This window comes from Saccopteryx leptura, chromosome 1 (genome assembly GCF_036850995.1).
Source record: "Saccopteryx leptura isolate mSacLep1 chromosome 1, mSacLep1_pri_phased_curated, whole genome shotgun sequence".
Lineage (NCBI taxonomy): Eukaryota > Metazoa > Chordata > Mammalia > Chiroptera > Emballonuridae > Saccopteryx > Saccopteryx leptura.
Window position 1 is genome coordinate 6,686,149 of NC_089503.1, and position 21,655 is coordinate 6,707,803.

At 45.8% G+C, this 21,655-nt stretch overlaps 1 protein-coding gene across 1 annotated transcript in view; it reads right to left on the reverse strand.

Moving 5' to 3' along the window:
- Positions 1-21,655, reverse strand: part of TOP6BL (TOP6B like initiator of meiotic double strand breaks) — a 69,210-nt gene that overhangs the window by 71 nt on the left and 47,484 nt on the right. The window contains exons 10-15 of the mRNA XM_066360000.1: positions 18,651-18,797; positions 11,197-11,318; positions 10,350-10,460; positions 7,044-7,142; positions 2,028-2,094; positions 101-391 (exon numbers count right to left, since the gene is read on the reverse strand). Of these exons, the coding sequence (XP_066216097.1) occupies positions 101-391; positions 2,028-2,094; positions 7,044-7,142; positions 10,350-10,460; positions 11,197-11,318; positions 18,651-18,797 (837 nt within the window). The remainder of the gene's footprint in view (positions 1-100; positions 392-2,027; positions 2,095-7,043; positions 7,143-10,349; positions 10,461-11,196; positions 11,319-18,650; positions 18,798-21,655) is intronic.

Consider the following 21,655-nt stretch of genomic DNA (forward strand, 5'->3'; position numbering starts at 1 on the left):
CAACAGACTACACGTGGCCTTGGTATCCGCCAGATTGGCGCGGACGCGCGGAGAGTTTGGCTCAGGGGCCGGGGCTCAGCCACTCGGACAGATTGGAGACCTCCTGCAGCCACAGCGCCTCCTACGGAAGGAAACGGGGGCCGGGGTGAGGACGCCTCGGCAGCGGCCGGGTCCCTGCCCTTCCCTGCGCAGTCCTCGGTTACCTCCTGGCCGCTGCTGGAGTTGGCCCGGCTTCCGCTAGGGGCCGGGAAGGCCGCGAGCGGCTCCCCACGGCGCAGGGCAGCCTCTGACGGACTCGGGGCCCTGTCCGAGTGGAGAGCCCGCATTCCCTCCACGACCTGGCGGGAGCTGCCTTTCTTGAGCCTCTTGTTTTCTACCTGCCCGCTGATCCCTAGGAGAAAACGAGCACGCTCATCCCATGGCCCAAGTCTGGAAAAGACCCGTGGGCGAAACCTGGGAAAGGGAGAAGCTGGGGCCCGGCTCTCCCTGCTCTCCAGCCTGAAAACACTTTCACTGGGTCCGGATCAAACCCCGAAACCCCGGCAGCTCCGGCCGTTCAGGTTCAGGCTGAGGCTGCGGAGTGCTTTCAGGGTCTCTATCCCGCCCCAGCTAAGCCTGGGAATGGGCATTTGTGGTTGTACCAAGCCCTCGCTTGGGGCTCGCGCCCACTTCGTCACTAGCTTTACGGATTCTTCGTGGAGTTTGCACTATCCAGCTCTTCCCTCCCTGCCAAGCGCTGATCCCCCTGATCCCCCCGCCGGGAAACTGGCGTCCCCTCTCACTGTGGCTCACGCTGCACTGGGCAGTGCCTATAGGCAGCCTGTTAACTGATTCACTTGTGCAAATTTAAAGCACTATTTTTTTTTTAAATTTTATTTATTTATTTATTTTTTTGAAGCTGGAAACGGGGAGGCAGTCCGACAGACTCCCGCATGCGCCCGACCAGGATCCACCCGGCACGCCCACTAGGGGGCGTCGCTTTGTCACGACCAGAGCCACTCTAGCGCCTGGGGCAGAGGCCAAGGAGCCATCCCCAGCGCCTGGGCCATCTTTTGCTCCAATGGAGCCCCGGCTGCGGGAGGGGAAGAGAGAGACAGAGAGGAAGGAGGGGGGAGGGGTGGAGAAGCAGATGGGCGCCTCTCCTGTGTGCCCTGGCCAGGAATCGAACCCGGGACTTCCACACGCCAGGCCGACGCTCCACCACTGAGCCAACCGGGGCCAGGGCCTAAAGCACTATTTTGTCCAACAGTGCATCCCCGCTAGTCTGGCCCTTTTTAGAGACATACTGGAGCCGGGCTGCCCGGGGTGGGGGGGGTGGGGGGGGGTGGGGGGGGTGTGGTTGATTTCTGGCTCTGCCGTTTACTAGTTGTGTGACCTCGGGTAAGTTTATTGACATCTCTGCCTCATTTCCTCATATGTAAAATGAGAAAATAATAGTACCTGTACCTCATAGGATTATTTTGAGAATTAAGAGCATTAATACTTTTAAAAGTTCAGAGTAGTGCCTGGCACCTGTACCACATAGGTTCAGGCACCAGTTGCTATAGTTATTTCTAGTCATTTACCCACCACTGCTGGCCTCCAACGCTGTTAAGATGGGGGAAGAAAAGACTTCAGGATAATGACCATCACAGCACACACACCGACACGTCCCCATAACACATCAAAGTTAAGGTGGCATCTGCACCCAGGAACAGCCTCCAGAAGAGCCCAAACAGATCAGTAATCAAAACTAGGGACAGCTGTAGTATTGACACTAATAATCGGTAAAAGACATGAAGGAACAAACCGGATTTAGGGCTCCACCCCATCACACATACCTCTTTGTAACTGCGAAAAGTAAGACACTTCTCAAACCTTACCAGCTTTGAGATGGAAGGCCTCCTACTGCCCCAGAACACCCACAGTGACAGTGAGAGCCAACCAGATTCCAGAACACTGCTATGGTGAAAGGTGCAGTCTCACTCGAAGCCATATTTTACTTCCCTGCTTTGATTCAGGGCTCACCTGAAAAGCTGAAACCTTACCTGCAAGGAGCTCCAGGCTGCTATTCTCACGTGCATCCTCTGCATCATGTTTCTCTGGGAGCAGTTGCTTAAAAAATTAGGAGACTTAAGTTAGTTCTGCAGAAGCATGAAGGAGCCCCAGTGAAATGAATGTGCCTGGTAGCTTTTGTTCACCTCACAGGGCTGTCCACCCTCACCTGCCACACCCTCCCTCTTTATTCTCCCTGGTTCGTGTGAACCCTTCTACCCAGCCCCCAACCTTCATGTCTTCCTTCTGCTAGATCCTTTGCAGCTTACCCCAGCATTTCTTCTTGCTTAGAACTCGTCACTCACCCACTGTCTGCCCCACTTCATGGGCTCGGAAGCATGCCCCTGTTCGTCATTTTATGTGTGGATGCCCATCTTTCTCTATCATAAATTTCTTGTAAAGATGCAGGCATGATAAACCTTACCTTTCAAGGGATTTGAATATATAATAATAGCCTTAGATGGTGGTATTCTGTATTACTCAAGGTCAGCTATTTTACTTGTAGTTTTTAGCTGAAGCCACTGGGTGCCACTATAAGTTACTGTTAGTAATTATCAGAGGGAAATGGTAATGATCCTGAGTGGAGAAACATGGGTTCTGCTCAATGCTTCTGATTACTCATCTTCCCTGGGCTTGTGATCCAGCCCTACATGGTAACAATGCTACTAGGCTTCAGAGCCAGGAGAACTCAGAACAAATCCCAGCCTTGCCATTTAATGACTATGACTGGGCAAATTAGACAAGTTCTCAAAAACTACAACCCACCTTACACGATCTTTGTGGAAATCCTGGCATAGATGAGTGAACTTTATGTTCACTAGCCATCTGCCAAATTAATTGGGCTATGAATGGCTCTGAGGCTATGAGTAATCAATATAGCAATAGAATGGGGCAAGAGGTTAGATCATTTCATTCTGAGATCTCACTAGTATATCCGGCTCATGAAAAAGGTTATCACAGGCTGAAATACTTGTAGATCCTGCCCATATATCCCAGGTCCCATAGAAAACGCTTTAGCCTGAACAATCGCTAGACAGCTACAGTGAGTTGAATAGCAGTCCACCAAAAGATATCTCTAACTCAACCCCCAAAACCTGTGAATATCACTCTATTTGGAAAAGGGGTCTTCACAGATGTAATTAAGACCTTAAGACCACTGTGGATTCAGAGTGGGCTCTAAATCCAATAACAGGGTTTTTTTTGTTTGTTTTTTAGAGTCAGAGAGGGATAGACAGGGAAAGACAGACAGAATGGAGAGATGAGAAGCATCAATCATTAGTTTTTCGTCGCGCGCTGCGACACCTTAGTTGTTCACTGATTGCTTTCTCATATGTGCCTTGACTGCGGGCCTTCAGCAGACCAAGTAACCCCTTGCTCGAGCCAGCGACCTTGGGTCCAAGCTGGTGAGCTTTGCTCAAACCAGATGAGCTCACGCTCAGCTGGCGACCTCGGGGTCTTGAACCTGGGTCCTCCGTGTCCCAGTCCGATGCTCTATCCACTGCGCCACCGCCTGGTCAGGCAACCGGTGTCCTTATTTAAGAGAAAGGCAGAGGGATATTTGAGAGAAAAAGGGGAAAGGCATGTGAAGATGGAGGCAGGTGGAACTAACTGGAGTGATGAACCAAGGAATACCTGGAACCAACAAAAACTAGAAGGAAAGAAGGATTCTCCACTAGAGCCTTTGGAAGGAGCACGGCCCTACTAACACGTTGATTTCAAATTTCTGGACTCCAAACTGAGGTAATACATTTCTGGGGTTTGTTGTTTTGTATAGTCCTGGCAGGATAGCTCGGTTGGTTAGAGCTTTGTCTGGATGCACAAAGGTTGGTTTGATCCCCAGTCAGGGCACATACAGGAACAGATCGATGTTCCTGTCTCTCTCCCCTACTTCCTCTCTCTAAAATCAATAAATAGACCTGACCCCATGGTGGCGCAGTGGATAAAGCGTCAACCTGGAACACTGAGGTCATGGGTTCAAAATCCTGGGCTTGCCTGTTCAAGGTACATGAGAAGCAACTACAAGTTGATGCTTCCTGCTATTCCCCCCTTTCTCTTTCTCCCTCCTCTCAAATCAATAGGTAAAATCCCCCCCCCAATTTTTTTAATCAACAAATAAAAATTTTTTCTTTTTTTAAGCCATAAAGTTTACAGTAGTTTGTTAAAGCTTCCACAGGAAACTAATACCTTGGGCATTCGCTTTTATTTGCTCAAGTTGTGAGAAGCAGCTTTCCAAGTCGGAGGGAAACCAGCAAGAGTGTTTGCAGTGAACCAACTGAGCAGAACAGCTGATGCATACCTAGGAAGGTACTTCCTCGAAGGTACACATAGCCATGGAAAAGGTGTGAAGGAGCATTTACAGGGGTTTTACTGCTCTCCTCTGCCTTTCTAGCTACAAAGCAGAGAAGGAGAGGAAAACGTGATGCTATGACCCTTGGGTGCCCGGGCACCTCAACTTCCCCATCCAATCAGGCAAACAGAAGTAGCAGAGGAAGAGCAGAAGAACTGGCCAGGGCTGGCTTTTGCTTTTTTATTCAATCCAAGAATCTCTGCCTCTTAATTGGCTTGTTTAGACCATTTATATTTAATATAACTGATACAGCTGAGTTTAAATACATCATCTTGATTGCCCTGGTCATCTGGCTCAGTGGTAGAGCATTGGCCTGGTTTGTGGATGTCCCAGGTTCGATTCCCAGCCAGGGCACACAAGAGAAGCGAACATCTGCTTCACCTCCCCCCTCTCTCTCTTCTCCTCCTGCAGCCATGGCTTGATTGGTTCAAGCGCATTGGCCCTGGGTGCTGAGGATGGCTCCGTGGAGCCTCAGCCTCAGGCACTAAAAATAACTCAGTTGCAAGCATGGCCCAAGATGGGCAGAGCATTGGCCCCAGACATGGGTTGCTGGGTGCGTACTGAGCTGGGCACATGCAAGAATCTGTCTATCTCCCCTCCTCTCATTTGGAAAAGAAGAAAATAATTTTTTGAGAGAGGAAGAAAGGGAGAGAAACATCAAATCATTGCTCTACTTAGTTGTGCACTGATTGTTTCTCATATGTACCTTGACCAGGGATCAAACTGCAACCTTGGGCTCAAGCCAGAGACCCCAGGCTCAAGCCAACAACCTCGGGTTACAAACCAATGACTTCAGCGTTCCACATCGATGCTGTATCCTCTATGCCACTATTGGTCAGGCTCCCCCAAAATATTTTTGAACTTTGTTCTCTGGTGCCATTGAATTACTTGGAAGTACTTGATCCTTTTAGGTCTTGCTTCTGCTTTTAAGCTTTGTTAAGCAGGACCATCTGAGTGTGTTTTTTTTGTTTTGTTTGTTTTTTTGTATTTTTTTTTTCTGAAGCTGGAAACGGGGAGGCAGTCAGACACACTCCCGCATGCGCCCGACCGGGATCCACCCGGCACGCCCACCAGGGAGCAATGCTCTCCCCATCCGGAGCGTCGCTCTGTCGCAACCAGAGCCATCCTAGCGCCTGAGGCAGAGGCCACAGAGCCATCCTCAGCGCCTGGGCCATCTTTGCTCCAATGGAGCCTCGGCTGCGGGAGGGGAAGAGAGAGACAGAGAGAAAGGAGAGGGGGAGGGGTAGAGAAGCAGATGGGTGCTTCTCCTGTGTGCCCTTGCCGGGAATCAAACCCGGGGACTCCTGCACGCCAGGCTGACGCTCTACCACTGAGCCAACTGGCCAGGGCTATGAGTGTTTATTGTAGTTTAATTTTTCTCTACTCATGAGACAAGATACTTCTTAGTATTCTACCTGAGGCTTTGTAAATTATAAGGCTTTCCTCTGGTTGATGGCATTAGTAACTATTCACAGCCCTGTGTAAGCTTTTCATATTGTTCCCTCTAATCCTTCTGGATGGTTCTTTACTTGGATAGTTTCTTCACATGAATGAGCTGATCAGTACTCAACTGAATACTAGCGAGTGGAACCTCTGCATATCTCCAGAATTCTCTCTCTGTGCAGCTCTCTTCTCTGTACTCTGACCTGGAAACTCCAGCTGCCTTGGCATTCTTGGATTCCCAGCTTCATTTACTCAGGGAGAACACTAGGCTCTGCATGGATTCCCTCTCTCTGTTCCATGGCCTCCATACTTTCTCTAGGCAGTATGCTAGGGCAACCATAGAGCTCACTTCATTAGTTTTCCATTTCTCAGGAATGACTAGCTCACTCATTGTCTGATACTCAATATCCTGAGAACCATTGTTTCAGATATTTGTGTCCAGATATTTTGTCATTTCAGGCAAGAGGGTAAATCTGGTCTCTGTTACTCCATCTTGGCCAGAAGCCACTGTATAATAATTTCACCCCTTAATCTTTTTTATTTACTCAACTTATACTTTAGTTTCAGGAAAGTCATTCCTACTTATTGGAGCCATGGACTTCAGTTGGAACACTACTACCAACCACACCTGGAATTGAGATGCAGAATTTCCCAGCTATAATTTTTCTTTACTCACTAGAGAAGCCTGTCACAAAACCAGTTGAAGCTACTAGATCTTCTTAAGGGTAGAGACCCTAATACAACTCTGTATCTCCAGCATTCAAAAAGGTGAATAGATAAAAGTATATGTTTGATTAGGCAAAACTAAACATAAAAAGTCTATCATATCATCACCATTATAAGAGTAGCTATGTGCATAGCAGTCTATATACATACCAGTACATTATTTTATTCACATCTTACAACAATCAGTTTAGGTATGCATCAGAATACTGATAAATAAACTAATGCTTAGAAAGGTTGAACGGCTTCCATAATAATACCATGCAACTTGTTACTTGCAAAAATAGAAATCAAGCAAGAGCTAACCATGCTCTTAACCTCTATGTAATACTACATTCTATAAAAATTTTCTAACATTTCGTTTTGGTTTTTGCTGAAAAGCTAGCCTCAGATTGTGTAATCTAAAGCACCTGCACCTACTTACCCTGTATTCAGGGTTCCCATACATCAGTATGGAACATTCCCACCAAAGTACTGATTATTACTTGACAATTACCTGCTTCACCTCAAATGAGCAGTGGTGAAGAATTCGGTGCTGGGTGATCTCATGAAATGATTTGTGCAGTTTGGTCCCAAACTCTTGTGTGTCAGCTGCCTAAAATGGGTCAGAGATAGAATGTGCTGAGGTCCAGCACTAGCAACCAAAGGAGAAGAACCCACAGGAAGTTTATATGGGAAGGGGACGAGTCAAATAGAAGGCAAACCAGAGACACTATCCATGTCATGTCAGGAGTTTTGTAGAAAGAAGGCCTGAGACACTTGGCATTAAACAGGTAGTAGTGGCTCCTACATTTCTTCCAATTTCTGTTACCTAAGCAAGATCTTTTAAACAAGGTCTTTGTTCTCCTGCCTCTATAGGAGGTAAGTACCCCAGAGATCCATCTGTTAGTGAAGGGGTATGTAAACTCCTCATGTAAACAGCTTCCAAGAGAGCAGAAGTTCCACTGAACAACTAAAGTTGATACAAGAACTTTTCCTCAGGTAAATCTTTTAGGGAGGAAAGGAACAAAATAATATAATTTGCAAACCTAAGGTATAGGTAACAGCCCTTACTTTTTAGTATAAAACTATGGATATTAAAGTTAAAGGGAACCAGAATAATCACCTAACACAACATGCTAGTTTTACAGATGAGAACATAGAAATTAAAAAATAAGTAACCAACCCAAGATCTCACAGCTAGTTAGTACTAAAGTTAGGAATGACTCTAGTACTGCCAATATGGTGTTCTTCTCACTACCCTGTACAATCCACATAACCCAGAAAGGTGAAGCTATAATAAAATGCACTGGATTATAATGGTGTTATCCTCTGACCCAGCAGCTCCACTTACAGAAATTTATTCTAGGAAATAAGTCAAAAGAAGAAAGACATCTGAAGTTATAAGCAATAAGACACTGTTTAAAAACAAAAAGCTTTAAACTTTGGTCTCTCAATGTGGTTTTTTCTTTGAAAAGGTGGCCATATGAATGTGTTACCAAAAGTACACAGGATGAAAGAATTCAGAAAGTAAAAGGTATTAACTGAAGCACTATTTATTTATATTGGCACAAAGAATGTAAATAACTTAAATGTCTATCATTAGGGGGAATGTTTTATTAGATTAAACTGACACAGTAGAATATCAGATAACCAATACAAATTCTAAACTGCTGAAATAGGGAAATGGCAAATTATAAATGAATATGGAATTTGTTACAACTATATAATATATAAGATAATATGCGGCCCTGGCCGGTTGGCTCAGCGGTAGAGCGTCGGCCTGGCGTGTGGGGGACCCGGGTTCGATTCCCGGCCAGGGCACATAGGAGAAGCGCCCATTTGCTTCTCCACCCCCCCTCCTTCCTCTCTGTCTCTCTCTTCCCCTCCTGTAGCCAAGGCTCCATTGGAGCAAAGATGGCCCGGGCACTGGGGATGGCTCCTTGGCCTCTACCCCAGGCGCTAGAGTGGCTCTGGTCGCGGCAGAGCGACGCCCCGGAGGGGCAGAGCATCGCCCCCTGGTGGGCAGAGCATTGCCCCTGGTGGGTGTGCCGGGTGGATCCCGGTCGGGCGCATGCGGGAGTCTGTCTGACTGTCTCTCCCCGTTTCCAGCTTCAGAAAAATACAAAAAAGAAAAAAAAAGATAATATGCGCCTGACCAGGCAGTGGCGCAGTGGATAGAGCATCAGACTGGGACATGGAGGACCAAGGTTCGAGACCCCAAGGTTGCCAGCTTGAGCACGGGCTCATCTGGTTTGAGCAAAGCTCACCAGCTTGGACACAAGGTCGCTGGCTTGAGCAAGGGGTTACTCGGTCTGCTGAAGGCCCGCAGTCAAGACACATGAGAAACCAATCAATGAACAACTAAGGTGTCACAACGAAAAACTGATGATTGATGCTTCTCATCTCTCTCCGTTCCTGCCTGTCTATCCTTCTCTCTGACTCTCTGCGTCTCCATAAAAAAAAAAAAAAAAAAAAAAAAGATAATATGCAAAAAATTTAGAGTAATAAAGTTTATAAGTTATTATTTAAAATTTTATGTGTACACTATCTTTTCAAGAAAAGAAATTTAGCCTGACCGGTGGTAGCACAGTAGACGTCCCTAGTTTGAAACCCCATGTCACCAGCTTGAGCGTGGGCTCGTCAGCTTGAGTGCAGGGTTGCTGGCTTGAGTACAGGATTATCAACATGATCCCAAGGTCACTGGCTTGAGCCCAAGTGTTGCTGGCTTGATGCCCAGTGTCACTGGCTTGAGCCCCCTGGTAAAGGCACGCATGAGAAGCAATAAATGAACAACTAAAGTAAAAGCAAATACAAGTTGATGCTTCTCATCTCTCTCCTTCCTTACTCTCTCCCTTCCTGTCTCTTTCTCTAAAAAAAAATTTTTTTTAAATGAAGCCATGACATGGAATTAATGTATTACCCACTGATGATACTAAATGGTCAGCACATATTCCTAAAAGGAAGGAAAGAAACTAACACTTATTGAGAACTACCAGGTGATATGCACTCTCACATTTAGCCCTCACTCTCACAATAACTCTCTGAGGTCCTATTACTTGTTCCAATTTATAGAGGAAGCTCAGGGAAGTTATATACAAGCCGAGACCCACAAAGCTAGTAAGTAAACAAGCTGAGATTTGAACTTAGGCCTCTGATTCCCTAATATAACATTCCATACTGCCAAATCCATGTAATACTTACAGCTGCTCAGTTATCTCCAGTGCACTCTGTCACCATGAGGTAACAGAATATTCTTCAACAAGGAATTAGGAATCACTGATCTAATCCTAGCTTTGCTGATAACTAGCTGTGTGACCAGAAGGAAGCAAAAAAAATTTTTTTAATTTCCACTGATTTGAGAGAGAGAATAAGGGGGAGAAAGTGAGAGGGAAGAAGGGAGGAGGGGGGAGGGAGGGAGGAAGGGGGGAGGGAGAGAGAGAGAAAGAGAGAGAGATTGAGCATCAACTCATTGTTCTACTTAGTTGTTCCATTTAGTTGTGCATTCACTGGTTGCTTCTCATATGTGCCCTGACTGGGGATCAAACCCGTGACCAAAGTGCTCCTGGACAATGCTCTATCCACTAAGCCACTTGGCCAGGGCCAAGAAGTAGAAATTTTAAATAACTTGTTTTCTCATTTATAAAATAGTATGCACACCACTATCCATTTAACAAATATTTCTTAAAACACCACAGGCCTGGTACTAGAGGATCACAATAAAATCTAATTCAATAATGTTCCTAAAAGCACAGTACATATTACTAAGACAGGAAGAACATCGTCAACACTCTGGCACTTTAAAGCATCCCATTCTACTTACTTGAAGGGCCTGAAGGCAGCTCTTTCGGAAGCTGCGGTTGGTGCTGCCAGTCACGATACTCATGATGGAATTCACAGCCACTGAGAGGGAGGTCTGCAGTTTCTGATGAGCCTAGGCAGCATGACAAGTAAGGCAGAGACCAGTTTCTAATAAGCCCAAAGGGACCAAAGATATCAGAGCAAGATTTCAACAATTCTTGCCCCTCCATCAACAGCAGTTGCTGAGATCATAACATGTAAAGGACACTTAGGGATTGAAATAAGTAAAAAAAATATTATTTTTTTTCTCCTTTCATAGAGATGACTCAGTGACACAGACACATTCAGAAAAGACAAGCAATAAGACACTGGGCCATAAAATAGATACACTTACTATTTAAAAACAAGAAGCTTTAATCTTTGGTCTCTTAGTGTGGTTGCTTTTTCCCTGAAAAGGGGGCCATATGAAGTAAGAAATGTGTTACCAAAAGTACACAGGATGAAGGAATTCAGAAAGTAAGTTAAAAAGAGAAAGCGGTGGTGTAAGGGTTAGGAAATGGGGAAAGATGGAAGATTCAGTGAAGAAGTAGCTTCAGAATTATGTGTGAGAACAGGCAAAGAAGAGGTGCATTTCTAGTCAGTTGTCTCTATCATTTTAACCCTATTTAATCAAATTCACCTAGTAGGAGGTTACAGTGACCCATCTAAGTTAAAGCTTGAGTTCCTAGGCTAGACAAAATGTACAAGATCAGCCCAGGGGACAAAAAAGGCATTAGAAAGGATAGGGTCTCAGGCCCTGTCTACCATATATTCCAGCTATCTTTTTCATGGAGAGAGTAGAAGAAAGAAAGTTGTGAATTTCTTATTACCTTGGAAGCCTGATGATGCTGTTCCAAGGCCTGGTCCACAGCCAACTGGATGGAGTCCTGCACCACACTGTGGCTCTCCCTGAGGATGGTGCTGAGATGAGCTGTGAGCAAAGTGTGGACTCCTAAAGGGAAGGAAAATGAATGTTGGTAATGCTAAGTGAGCATGACCACTTCAAAGCTGCTGTTCATGTGCTAGTTCACTTCTACCTACCCATGAATAATCACTCTTTTTTAGACAGCCCCCAGCAACTTACAAACTCATCCAATTCCCACTTACAAATGAAGGAAAACTAAAATGAAGAATGCAATTATTTCCAAAAAAATAAATGCAGGGTCCTGTTTAATTCATATCAGAAACATAAATATATACCACAATGATACTGGTGAGTCCAACGCCCCCTGCAGAGTGTCTGACCCTACTGCACTCCTATTTGAGCATCACTGTCGTGGTGAGACACTGTTACTGTCAGTGTGTCAATACTTTCCCATATGCTGTGATAAGGAAAAAGTTACAACTCACAAATATGACTCTGAAAACTGCTGGTATAAGGTCTTTCTGAATGGGAGACTATCTCCCATGATAAAGTAACCATGGGCACCATTGCTCAGCATCATCCAGAGAAGCTAACGTGAGACTGATGTGCAAAATATGTCATCAAACAATAGGCTAGCACTGATGATCCTGATGCAGCGCAGGAAGACAAATTCACTCCACAGGGCAAAAATGCTTGTTACTTAACCTTTCCTATTGCAGCATTTTTCTACTCTCCCCTAGGTAGTCTGTTCAAAGATACAATGTTGAAGCAGCCTGTACTGGCTGACTTTTCTCAGGGTTGCATTAAAAATACAAGTGGTAGAGCATCGGCCTGGCGTGCAGGAGTCCCGGGTTCAATTCCTGGCCAGGGCACACAGGAGAAGCGCCCATCTGCTTTTCCACCCCTCCCCCTCTCCTTTCTCTCTGTCTCTCTCTTCCCCTTCCGCAGCCAAGGCTCCATTGGAGCAGAGTTGGCCCGGGTGCTGAGGATGGCTCCATGGCGCTAGAATGGTTCTGGTCGCGACAGAGCAACGCCCCAGATGGGCAGAGCATCGCCCCCTGGTGTGCATGCGGGTGGATCCCGGTAAGGCACATGCAGGAATCTGTCTGAATGCCTCCCCGTTTCCAACTTCAGAAAAATACAAAAAAAAAAAAAAAATACAAGGCAGGCCCTGGCCAGTTTGCTCAGTGGATAGAGCACCAGCCCAGTGTGTGGACATTCCAGGTTCAATTCTCGATCAGGGCACACAGGAGGAGCGACCATCTGATTCTCTTCCCCTCCCTTTCCCTTTTTCTCTCCCTCTTCCCCTCTTGTAGCCAGTGGCTCAACTGGTTCGTGCATAGGTCCCAGGTACTGTGGATGGCTCAGTTGATTTGAGCATCAGCCTCAGATGGGGTTGCTGGGTGGATCCTGGTCAGAACACTTACGGGAGTCTATCTCCCCTTCTCTCACTTAAAAACAAAACAAAACAAAAAAAAGCTAGGCAGAGGAACATTTTCTACCACAAGGCATCAGGATGCTTTTACTGGAAGGAAAGGTAATATGTGCTCTGCTTAAAAAGGGTCTAGAACTGGAGTCAGGACGACATAGATTCTACGGTCAATTCTACTGCCAACTAGTGGTGACGTCACTTCACTTTTCTCATCAATACAGAAAATGGCTTTGTATCACCCGTTTTCACAGGTATTTTGTGCAGATAAACTGAGATAACATATATGAAGTGTTCTGAAATATACATTGCCATATTCAAAGAAAAAATATTACTATGATATCATCTAGATTGCTGTTTCTTCAGTTTGAGCCTAGGAATAACCTCAAGAAATCAGAACACTCGCCTGACCAGGCAGTGGCACAGTGGATAGAGCGTCAGACTGGGATGCGGAGGACTCAGGTTCAAGACCCCAAGGTCGCCAGCTTGAGTACGGACTCATCTGGTTTGAGCAAAGCTCACCAGCTTGGACCCAAGGTCGCTGGCTTGAGCAAGGGGTTACTCGGTCAAGGCACATATGAGAAAGCAATCAATGAACAACTAAGGTGTCGCAACGAAAAACTGATGATCGATGCTTCTCATCTCTCTCCATTCCTGTCTGTCCCTGTCTATCCCTCTCTCTGACTCTCCCTGTCTCTGTAAAAAAAGAAAAAAAATTAAAAAAAAAAAGAAATCAGAACACTTTTGAAGCAGACATTTTTTTATTTTTTTACAGAGACAGAGAGATAGTCAGAGAGAGGGATAGATAGGGACAGACAGACAGGAACAGAGAGAGATGAGAAGCATCAATCATTAGTTTTTCTTCGCGACACCTTAGTTGTTCATTGATTGCTTTCTCATATGTGCCTTGACCACGGGCCTTCAGCAGACCGAGTAACCCCTTGCTGGAGCCAGTGACCTTGGGTCCAAGCTGGTGAGCTTTTGCTCAAACCAGATGAGCCCACACTCAAGCTGGTGACCTCGGGGTCTCGAACCTAGGTTTTCTGCATCCCAGTCTGACGCTCCATCCACTGCGCCACCGCCTGGTCAGGCTGAAGCAGACATTTTTTTTTTTTTTTATTTTTTTTTTATTGATTGATTTTATTTTATTATTTTATTTTATTTATTCATTTTTAGAGAGGAGAGAGAGGGGGAGAGAGAGAGACAGAGAGACAGGGGGGAGGAGCTGGAAGCATCAACTCCCATATGTGCCTTGACCAGGCAAGCCCAGGGTTTCGAACCGGCGACCTCAGCATTTCCAGGTCGACACTTTAGCCACTGCGCCACCACAGGTCAGGCGAAGCAGACATTTTTAATTAAAAAGCTACCAGTTTGTTCCTAAAACTGCAGGTACCACCAGATGCCTTTAACATTTTGGCAAAACAAGTTAATCATAGAAAAGTTACTATGAGCCCTGGCCGGTTGGCTCAGCGGTAGAGCGTCGGCCTAGCGTGCGGAGGACCCGGGTTCGATTCCCGGCCAGGGCACATAGGAGAAGCGCTCATTTGCTTCTCCACCCCTCCGCCGCACCTTCCTCTCTGTCTCTCTCTTCCCCTCCCGCAGCCAGGCTCCATTGGAGCAAAGATGGCCCGGGCGCTGGGGATGGCTCTGTGGCCTCTGCCCCAGGCGCTAGAGTGGCTCTGGTCGCAATATGGTGACGCCCAGGATGGTCGCAACATGGCGACGCCCAGGATGGGCAGAGCATCGCCCCCTGGTGGGCAGAGCATCGCCCCCTGGTGGGCAGAGCGTCGCCCCATGGTGGGCGTGCCGGGTGGATCCCGGTCGGGCGCATGCGGGAGTCTGTCTGACTATCTCTCCCTGTTTCCAGCTTCAGAAAAGAAAATGAAAAATAAATAAATAAATAAATAAAAAATAAAAAAAAAAAAAAAAAGAAAAGTTACTATGACAAGATGGGCAGAAGGCCAATTAAGTGGGGTTTTTTTTGCATTTTTCTGAAGTTGGAAACGGGGAGGCAGTCAGACTCCCTCATGTGCCCAACCGGGATCCACCCGGCACACCCACCAGGGGGCGACGCCCCGCTATTCTAGCGCCTGAGGCAGAGGCCACAGAGCCATCCTCAGTACCTGGGCAAACTTTTGCTCCAATGGAGCCCCAGCTGCGAGAGGGGAAGAGAGAGACAGAGAGGAAGGAGAGGGGGAGGGGTGGAGAAGCAGATGGGCGCCTCTCCTGTGTGCCCTGGCCGGGAATCGAACCTGGGACTCCCGCACGCCAGGCCGACGCTCCGCCACTGAGCCAACCGGCCAGGGCTTAAGTGGTTTTCTTTAAGGCACATAGAAGCAGACTGTAGTTCTGTACAATGTTTCCTAAAAGGAGCTCTAGAGAAAGCTTTCAAGCATATGAAAAAGAGGGGGAAAGAAGATAAAATTATTGTATCTATACCATGTATCTATATCTACCTACTCTCACAGTACATTTTCTTTTTTTAAAATTATTTTTATTTATTTATTCATTTTAGAGATGAGAGAGAGAGAGAGAGAGAGAGGGAGGGAGAGGGAGAGAGAGAAAGAGAGAAGGGGGGAGGAGCAGGAAGCATCAACTCCCATATGTGCCTTGACTGGGCAAGCCCAGGGTTTTGAACCGGCGACCTCAACATTCCAGGTTGATGCTTTATCCCACTGCGCCACCACAGGTCAGGCCCACAGTACATCTTCTTCACAGACTAGTCCTAAACTACCAAGTGTGTAAGGAAATTTAAAAAGATACTATTTTTATTAATGCAGTAATGTATGTCCATTTAACCCAATACTGAGTACAACTGCCTGAGATGCTGAAGGCCTTTAGAGTCATGCTGAACAGGTGTTTAATCTATCACAAGAAAGATAGGTAACACTGGTTTCTGAGAAATCTGAGTTCGTAAGGTATGTTCAATAGGATTCAGAACATAGTATCAGCTTTTATGTCACCCTAAGGAAAACTGAATATGGTGTTCCTGTTAGCAGAGCTTAAAAAAAAAAAAAAAAAAAAAAAAGCTCCCTGACCAGGCGCTGACATAGTGGATAGAGTAGAGGCCTGGGATGACGAGGACCCAGGTTCAAAACCCCAAAGTTGCCAGCTTGAGCATGGGCTCACCAGCTTGAGTGCGGGGTCGGGTCTCTGGCTTGAGTGTAGGATCAAAGACATGATCATAGACATGACCTCATGGTCGCTGGCTTGAGCAAGGGGCCACTGGTTCAACTGTAGCAACCCTGCTCCGTCAAGGCACATATGAGAAAGCAGTCAATGAATAACTGAGGTGCTGCAACTATGAGTTGATGCTTCTCATCTCTCTCCCTTCCTATCTATCCCTCTCTCTCTCTCTCTCAAAAAAAAAAAAAAAAAAAAAAAAAAAAAACAAAAAATATTGCAGATTTTAAGTCTTTTTTTTTTTTTTTTCTTTCATTTTTCTGAAGCTGGAAACAGGGAGAGACAGTCAGACAGACTCCCGCATGTGCCCGACCGGGATCCACCCGGCACGCCCACCAGGGGCAACGCTCTGCCCACCAGGGGGCGATGCTCTGCCCATCCTGGGTGTCGCCATGTTGCGACCAGAGCCACTCTAGCGCCTGAGGCAGAGGCCACAGAGCCATCCCCAGCGCCTGGGCCATCTCTGCTCCAATGGAGCCTTGGCTGCGGGAGGGGAAGAGAGAGAGAGGAAAGCGCGTCGGAGGGGGGGAGAAGCAAATGGGCGCTTCTCCTGTGTGCCCTGGCCGGGAATTGAACCCGGGTCCTCCGCACGCTAGGCCGACGCTCTACCGCTGAGCCAACCGGCCAGGGCTAGATTTTAAGTCTTAAGAAGGCCTTTACACTTGGACATAACAATCTTACGTCAAATACAGAGTAGAGAAAAAGTAGATTTACAGTTATTCATATGGAAAATACTACAATTAATAATATCAGAATAAACTGTGTTTTGTATACTCTCAACTGTAAACCTACTTTTGTCCTGCCCTGTATATGAAAAAGAGGATCAAGTGATTTATGTGACTTGTTTCCCAATATTCATTGAGGAATTTGGTTACAGAACCAAAATTAAACTCAAGTCTCTTGATTCTACCCTGAAATCATTTCCAGAACACTAATCTGCTCCTCTTGTCTGCCTCTACCATGTGAGTGAGCACAGCCCAGGTAACAACCCTAAGCATCTTTACCTTTGACCTCCTTGCTGGAAGCCTCTTTAGTTTGCGTCTCTTCTAGGTTCCCATTCCAGGGCCTTAATGAATGGAACAGTGGGACACCAAAGAACACCAACTCCTCAAATAAAGAGTTGCAAGCCAAGGCCCAGGAAAGCAGTGTTTCTCTCCTAAAGAATATATACATGTTGTGGAAAGACAGGAATGGCATGAAAGGCAGGCAGCAGGAAGAGTCCCACAGCTGACAATGGTTTGTTCAGCAAATAGTTGGCACCAGTCAATGTGAGCTCTTCTGATCTGGGGTTATAGGCTGTCTCATTTCTCCCATGACTCAGTGGGAGCAGGGCCACATCAAATAGCACTAGAAAGCCTGGAGAACAGAATCCCAAGCAAAAGCATTGGCCCACAGAGAAAGGAGAACACAGAAACATACCAAGAACACCAAAAGAATGATATGAACCTTTCCCAGTTTATAAGCTCTACTTCTTGCAACTTCCTTCAAAGTTTAGAAGGGTACTATCCCTGGCTGCTTGGCTCAGTGGTAGAGCATCAGCCCGGTGTATGGATGTCCTAGGTTCGATTCCTGGTCAGGGCACACAGAAGCGTCCATTTGCTTCTCCACCTCCCCCCCTCATTTGCTCTCTCTCTTTCTCTCTTCCCCTCCTGCAGCCATGGTTGGATTGGAGAAAGTTGGCCCCAGTGCTAAGGATGGCTCCATGGCCTCTGCCTCAGGGCTAAGAAGAGCTCAGTTGCTGAGCTACGGAGCAATGCCCCAGATGGGCAGGGTATCACCCCCTAGTGGGCTTGCCAGGTGGATCCTGGTTGGGCACATACAGGAGTCTGTCTCTGTCTCCCCTCCTCTCACTGAATAAAAAATAAAATTACAAAGAAAAGTTTAGAAGAGCACTGAGAAACCAACTTACACCCCAGGGTTTACTGGATTAAAATATATAAGCCAACTCTTACTCATACTCTGTCATTTTCAAACTTTACTATATCTTGTTAAAAACATAAAATTTAACATCTGTTAAAATGCAAATTCTTGAGCCATACTAAATTTTTACTTTGTAGCAAAATAATAAGTTAATTCTTGGCCCAGGAAGCTGCACATTTTCAAATATTGCAGGTAACTCTGATGTATGTGTTTCACAGACCACAAGACAGTGAGATCACCCATTTACCTCTACCAGGGAGAACCCTTCTGGTAACAGGTTACCACCCATCTGTGAGATAAATGCCCAAGGTCCTCCTAGTCTGCCTAAAGAAGGAATTTCTCCCTTTTCAGAGGTCCATGAGGCCAACACATAAAGCTGTTCATACTAATACACTCACACAGCTCCTCATGTTGTGTCTGAGAAGTTGCATCAAGGCTGAGAAAGGCCAGTAACATCTTAATTCCCCTGGAAAAGCAGTAGGGAAGTGAAACATTCTATACCTGAGCCCCACCTCAGTTCAAGGAAATCAGAATCTCTGAGTGTGACGTTTGCAAATTTTTTTGGAAGCTCCCCATATAGCATACAGTGTAGCTAATGTTGAAAATCACCATATAAGGTAATAAACCCTGTAGGGTAAATTATAAGAAGTGTCTGCTGATTTCTAGTTAACCAAATCTGGAAATATCTTTTAAGTGATGCTTCAAGATATAGATCTTTTCCATAGAACATATAATTTAACTTTATTTAAGTGAGGTTTTTCTTTATTGAAATTTATTATTCTATAGAAATACACCTAACTCAGACACGTGTAGTATATAAAGCCTCCTTTTCTTTAGTCCTTGAACATTTTAAGCACCCCAGGCTGGTAGCCCCGTCCTTTACCTACCCCAGAGTTCCATTTGCTGGACTGGAAATCCGCTGTAGAAATCCACAAAGAGAACAAGCATCAGCATTTTTCCCTGAGGGTCCATATTTTGAGACTGATCCCCCTCACTGGAGTCCACCTGATAACTGACATCTGGAAGCACCGTATCTAGGGGACAAGACATTACATAGTATTCTAAGATAAGTAAAGCCCTCAAAATGCTAACTAAATAAAGAACCTATACCTTGCCTGACCTGGGTGGCGCAGTGGATAAAGCGTTGACCTGTTAATGCTGAGGTCACTGGTTTGAAATTCTGGCCTTTGCCCAGTCAAGGCACATATGGGGATTGATGCTTCCTGCTCCTCCCCCCCTTCTCTCTCTCTTGTCCCTCTCTAAAATGAATAAATAAAATCTTAAAAAAAACAACAACCCTATACCTCAAACAAAGAAAGACCTGAGATAGATATAAACTTGAACACTCCCTTCTCCTGAATTTGTTTCTCTATCCACAGGATAGAATAAAGTAATAGTGATTCCCAGGAAGAACATCAAAATCAAAACTAGGTGTGCAAAATGCAAACCAAGCAGCACTCCTCAGCATTTACTGGGAAGCATTATACAATAAACTCGTGCATTCCTCATACAACTTTTTTTTTTTTGTATTTTTCTGAAGTTGGAAACAGGAAGGCAGCCAGACAGACTCCCGCACGCGCCCTACCGGGATCCACCTGGCATGCCCACCAGGGGGCGATGCTCTGCCCATCTGGGGTGTCGCTCTGTTACAACCAGAGCCATTCTAGCGCCTGAGGCAGAGGCCATGGAGCCATCCTCAGCGCCCGGGCCAACTCTGCTCCAATGGAGCCTTGGCTGCGGGAGGGGAAGAGAGAGACAGAGAGGAAGGAGAGGGAGAGGGGTGGAGAAGCAGATGGGCGCTTCTCCGTGTGCCCTGGCCGGGAATCGAACCCGGGACTCCTGCACGCCAGGCCGACGCTCTACCACTTCCTCATACAACTTTTTAAGGCAGGTATTGCTAGAAAGAGGCAGAGGCCAGAGTTAAACCTGAATAATGGTAATAGCTAACTTGTATGGAATGCTTACTACATGCCATGAACCATAATAAATTGTTCGCATATACTAGCTCAACATTTAGATTTCACAAGAACACTATGGTATAGGACCTATTCTTATGTCCTTCTTTAAACTGAATTTATTGGGGTGACACTGGTTGACACAGTTATACAGGTTTCAGGTGCCCAACTCTACAACACATCTCTGCACTCCATATTGTGTGTTCACCACCCCCTCCCTGCAAGTCAAGTCTTTGTCCTCTTATGCCCTTTTATAGATAAGAAGCACAGGCCAGTTTAATACATGACCCAATATCAGAGAGTAAGTGGTGGAACTGTTTTGGACTGACTCCAAAATCAGTGCTTTTAATCACAACACTATTATAATATTTGTATTCTCAAGTAATCTGATGCCTATGGTCACTTTCTAGCACCCTGATCCTTTAGAATACAATCAGTCCTAAATTCCACCCTGATCAATACAGGAACGTACCTCCATGGGATCCTGGTCTGTCCTTTAGAGTAAGGAGGGACTGAGACAAGGGAATATTTTCTTTCTCTCTCTCTCTATTTTCTTTTTTTTTTTAACATTTTCGACATTCATTTCCAAAGTTAACTGAGAAAGTTCAGGGATCACGAATTGGCAAAAAGAAAGGAAACAAACAAAGCATGAAAATAAAAATGAAAGAGAAAAGAAGATATGGAGAGCCCTATAGATTTAAAAATCCTAGCCTGACCTGGTGGTGGTGCAGTGGATAAAGCGTCGGATTGGGATGCGGAGGACCCAGGTTCGAGACCCTGAGCTCTCCAGCTTAAGTGCAGGCTCATCTGGTTTGAGCAAAGTTCACCAGCTTGGACCCAAGGTCACTGGCTCAAGCAAGGAGTTACTCAGTCTGCTGAAGGCCCACAGTCAACGCACATATAAGAAAGCAATCAATGGCCTAACCAGGCGGTGGCGCAGTGGATAGAGCGTTGGACTGGGATGCAGAGGACCAGGGTTCGAGACCCTGAGGTCGCCAGCTTGAGTGCGAGCTCTCATCTGGTTTGAGGAAAAGCCCACCAGCTTGAACACAAGGTTGCTGGCTCCAGCAAAGGGGTTACTGGGTCTGCTGAAGACCTGTGGTCGAGACACATATGAGAAAGCAATCAATGAACAACTAAAGTGTTGCAACGCGCAATGAAAAACTAATGATTGATGCTTCTCATCTCTCTCCGTTCCTGTCTATCTCTCTCCGGCTCATTCTCTGTCTCTGTAAAAAATAAATTAAAAATTTTAAAAAAATTTAAAAATTAAAAAGAAAAGAAAGCAATCAGTGAACAACTAAGGTGTCGCAACGAAAAACTGATTGATGCTTCTCATCTCTCTTCGTTCCTGTCTGTTCCTTTCTATCCCTCTCTCTGACTCTGTCTCTGTAAAAAAGAAAAAAAGAAAAAAAAAAGAAAAGAAACAGAAAAATCCTGATGACATGACAGCCTGTTAAGACCAAACATTGTTTCTTCACAAAACCACTGACCTCCAGAGACCCTGTCCAAGGACTCCTTCCTTGCAGTTCTCCCTCCGGAATAACTGCCTAAAGGAGCCTCTCCCTCAGGCTTACTTCCTGGATGAAGATTCTGTCATTCCCCGAGATACTGCGCATCCCAGGAGGCTGCCATCTTTTCACACTGGTCACAACCCCACAATGCCTCTCCCCTACTGGTCATCTTCCTCATGGATCCAAATGACCAGACTACTTTGCAAATTTCAAAGGCCTCTAGCTGATACAGTCATGTGTAAGAATGTCAACTTCCTAGACATCAGCTCATGGGTTGCATATACCTATTTCCCAGTTTTATCTGTCCAGTTTTTAAGCTTCCAACATTCAACATGATTCACCCCAAACTAATATTGTTTAGGCTCTACATAAGTATCACAGCCAGGTTTCTAGGTTTATTACCATAAGATTTATACTCCTGCC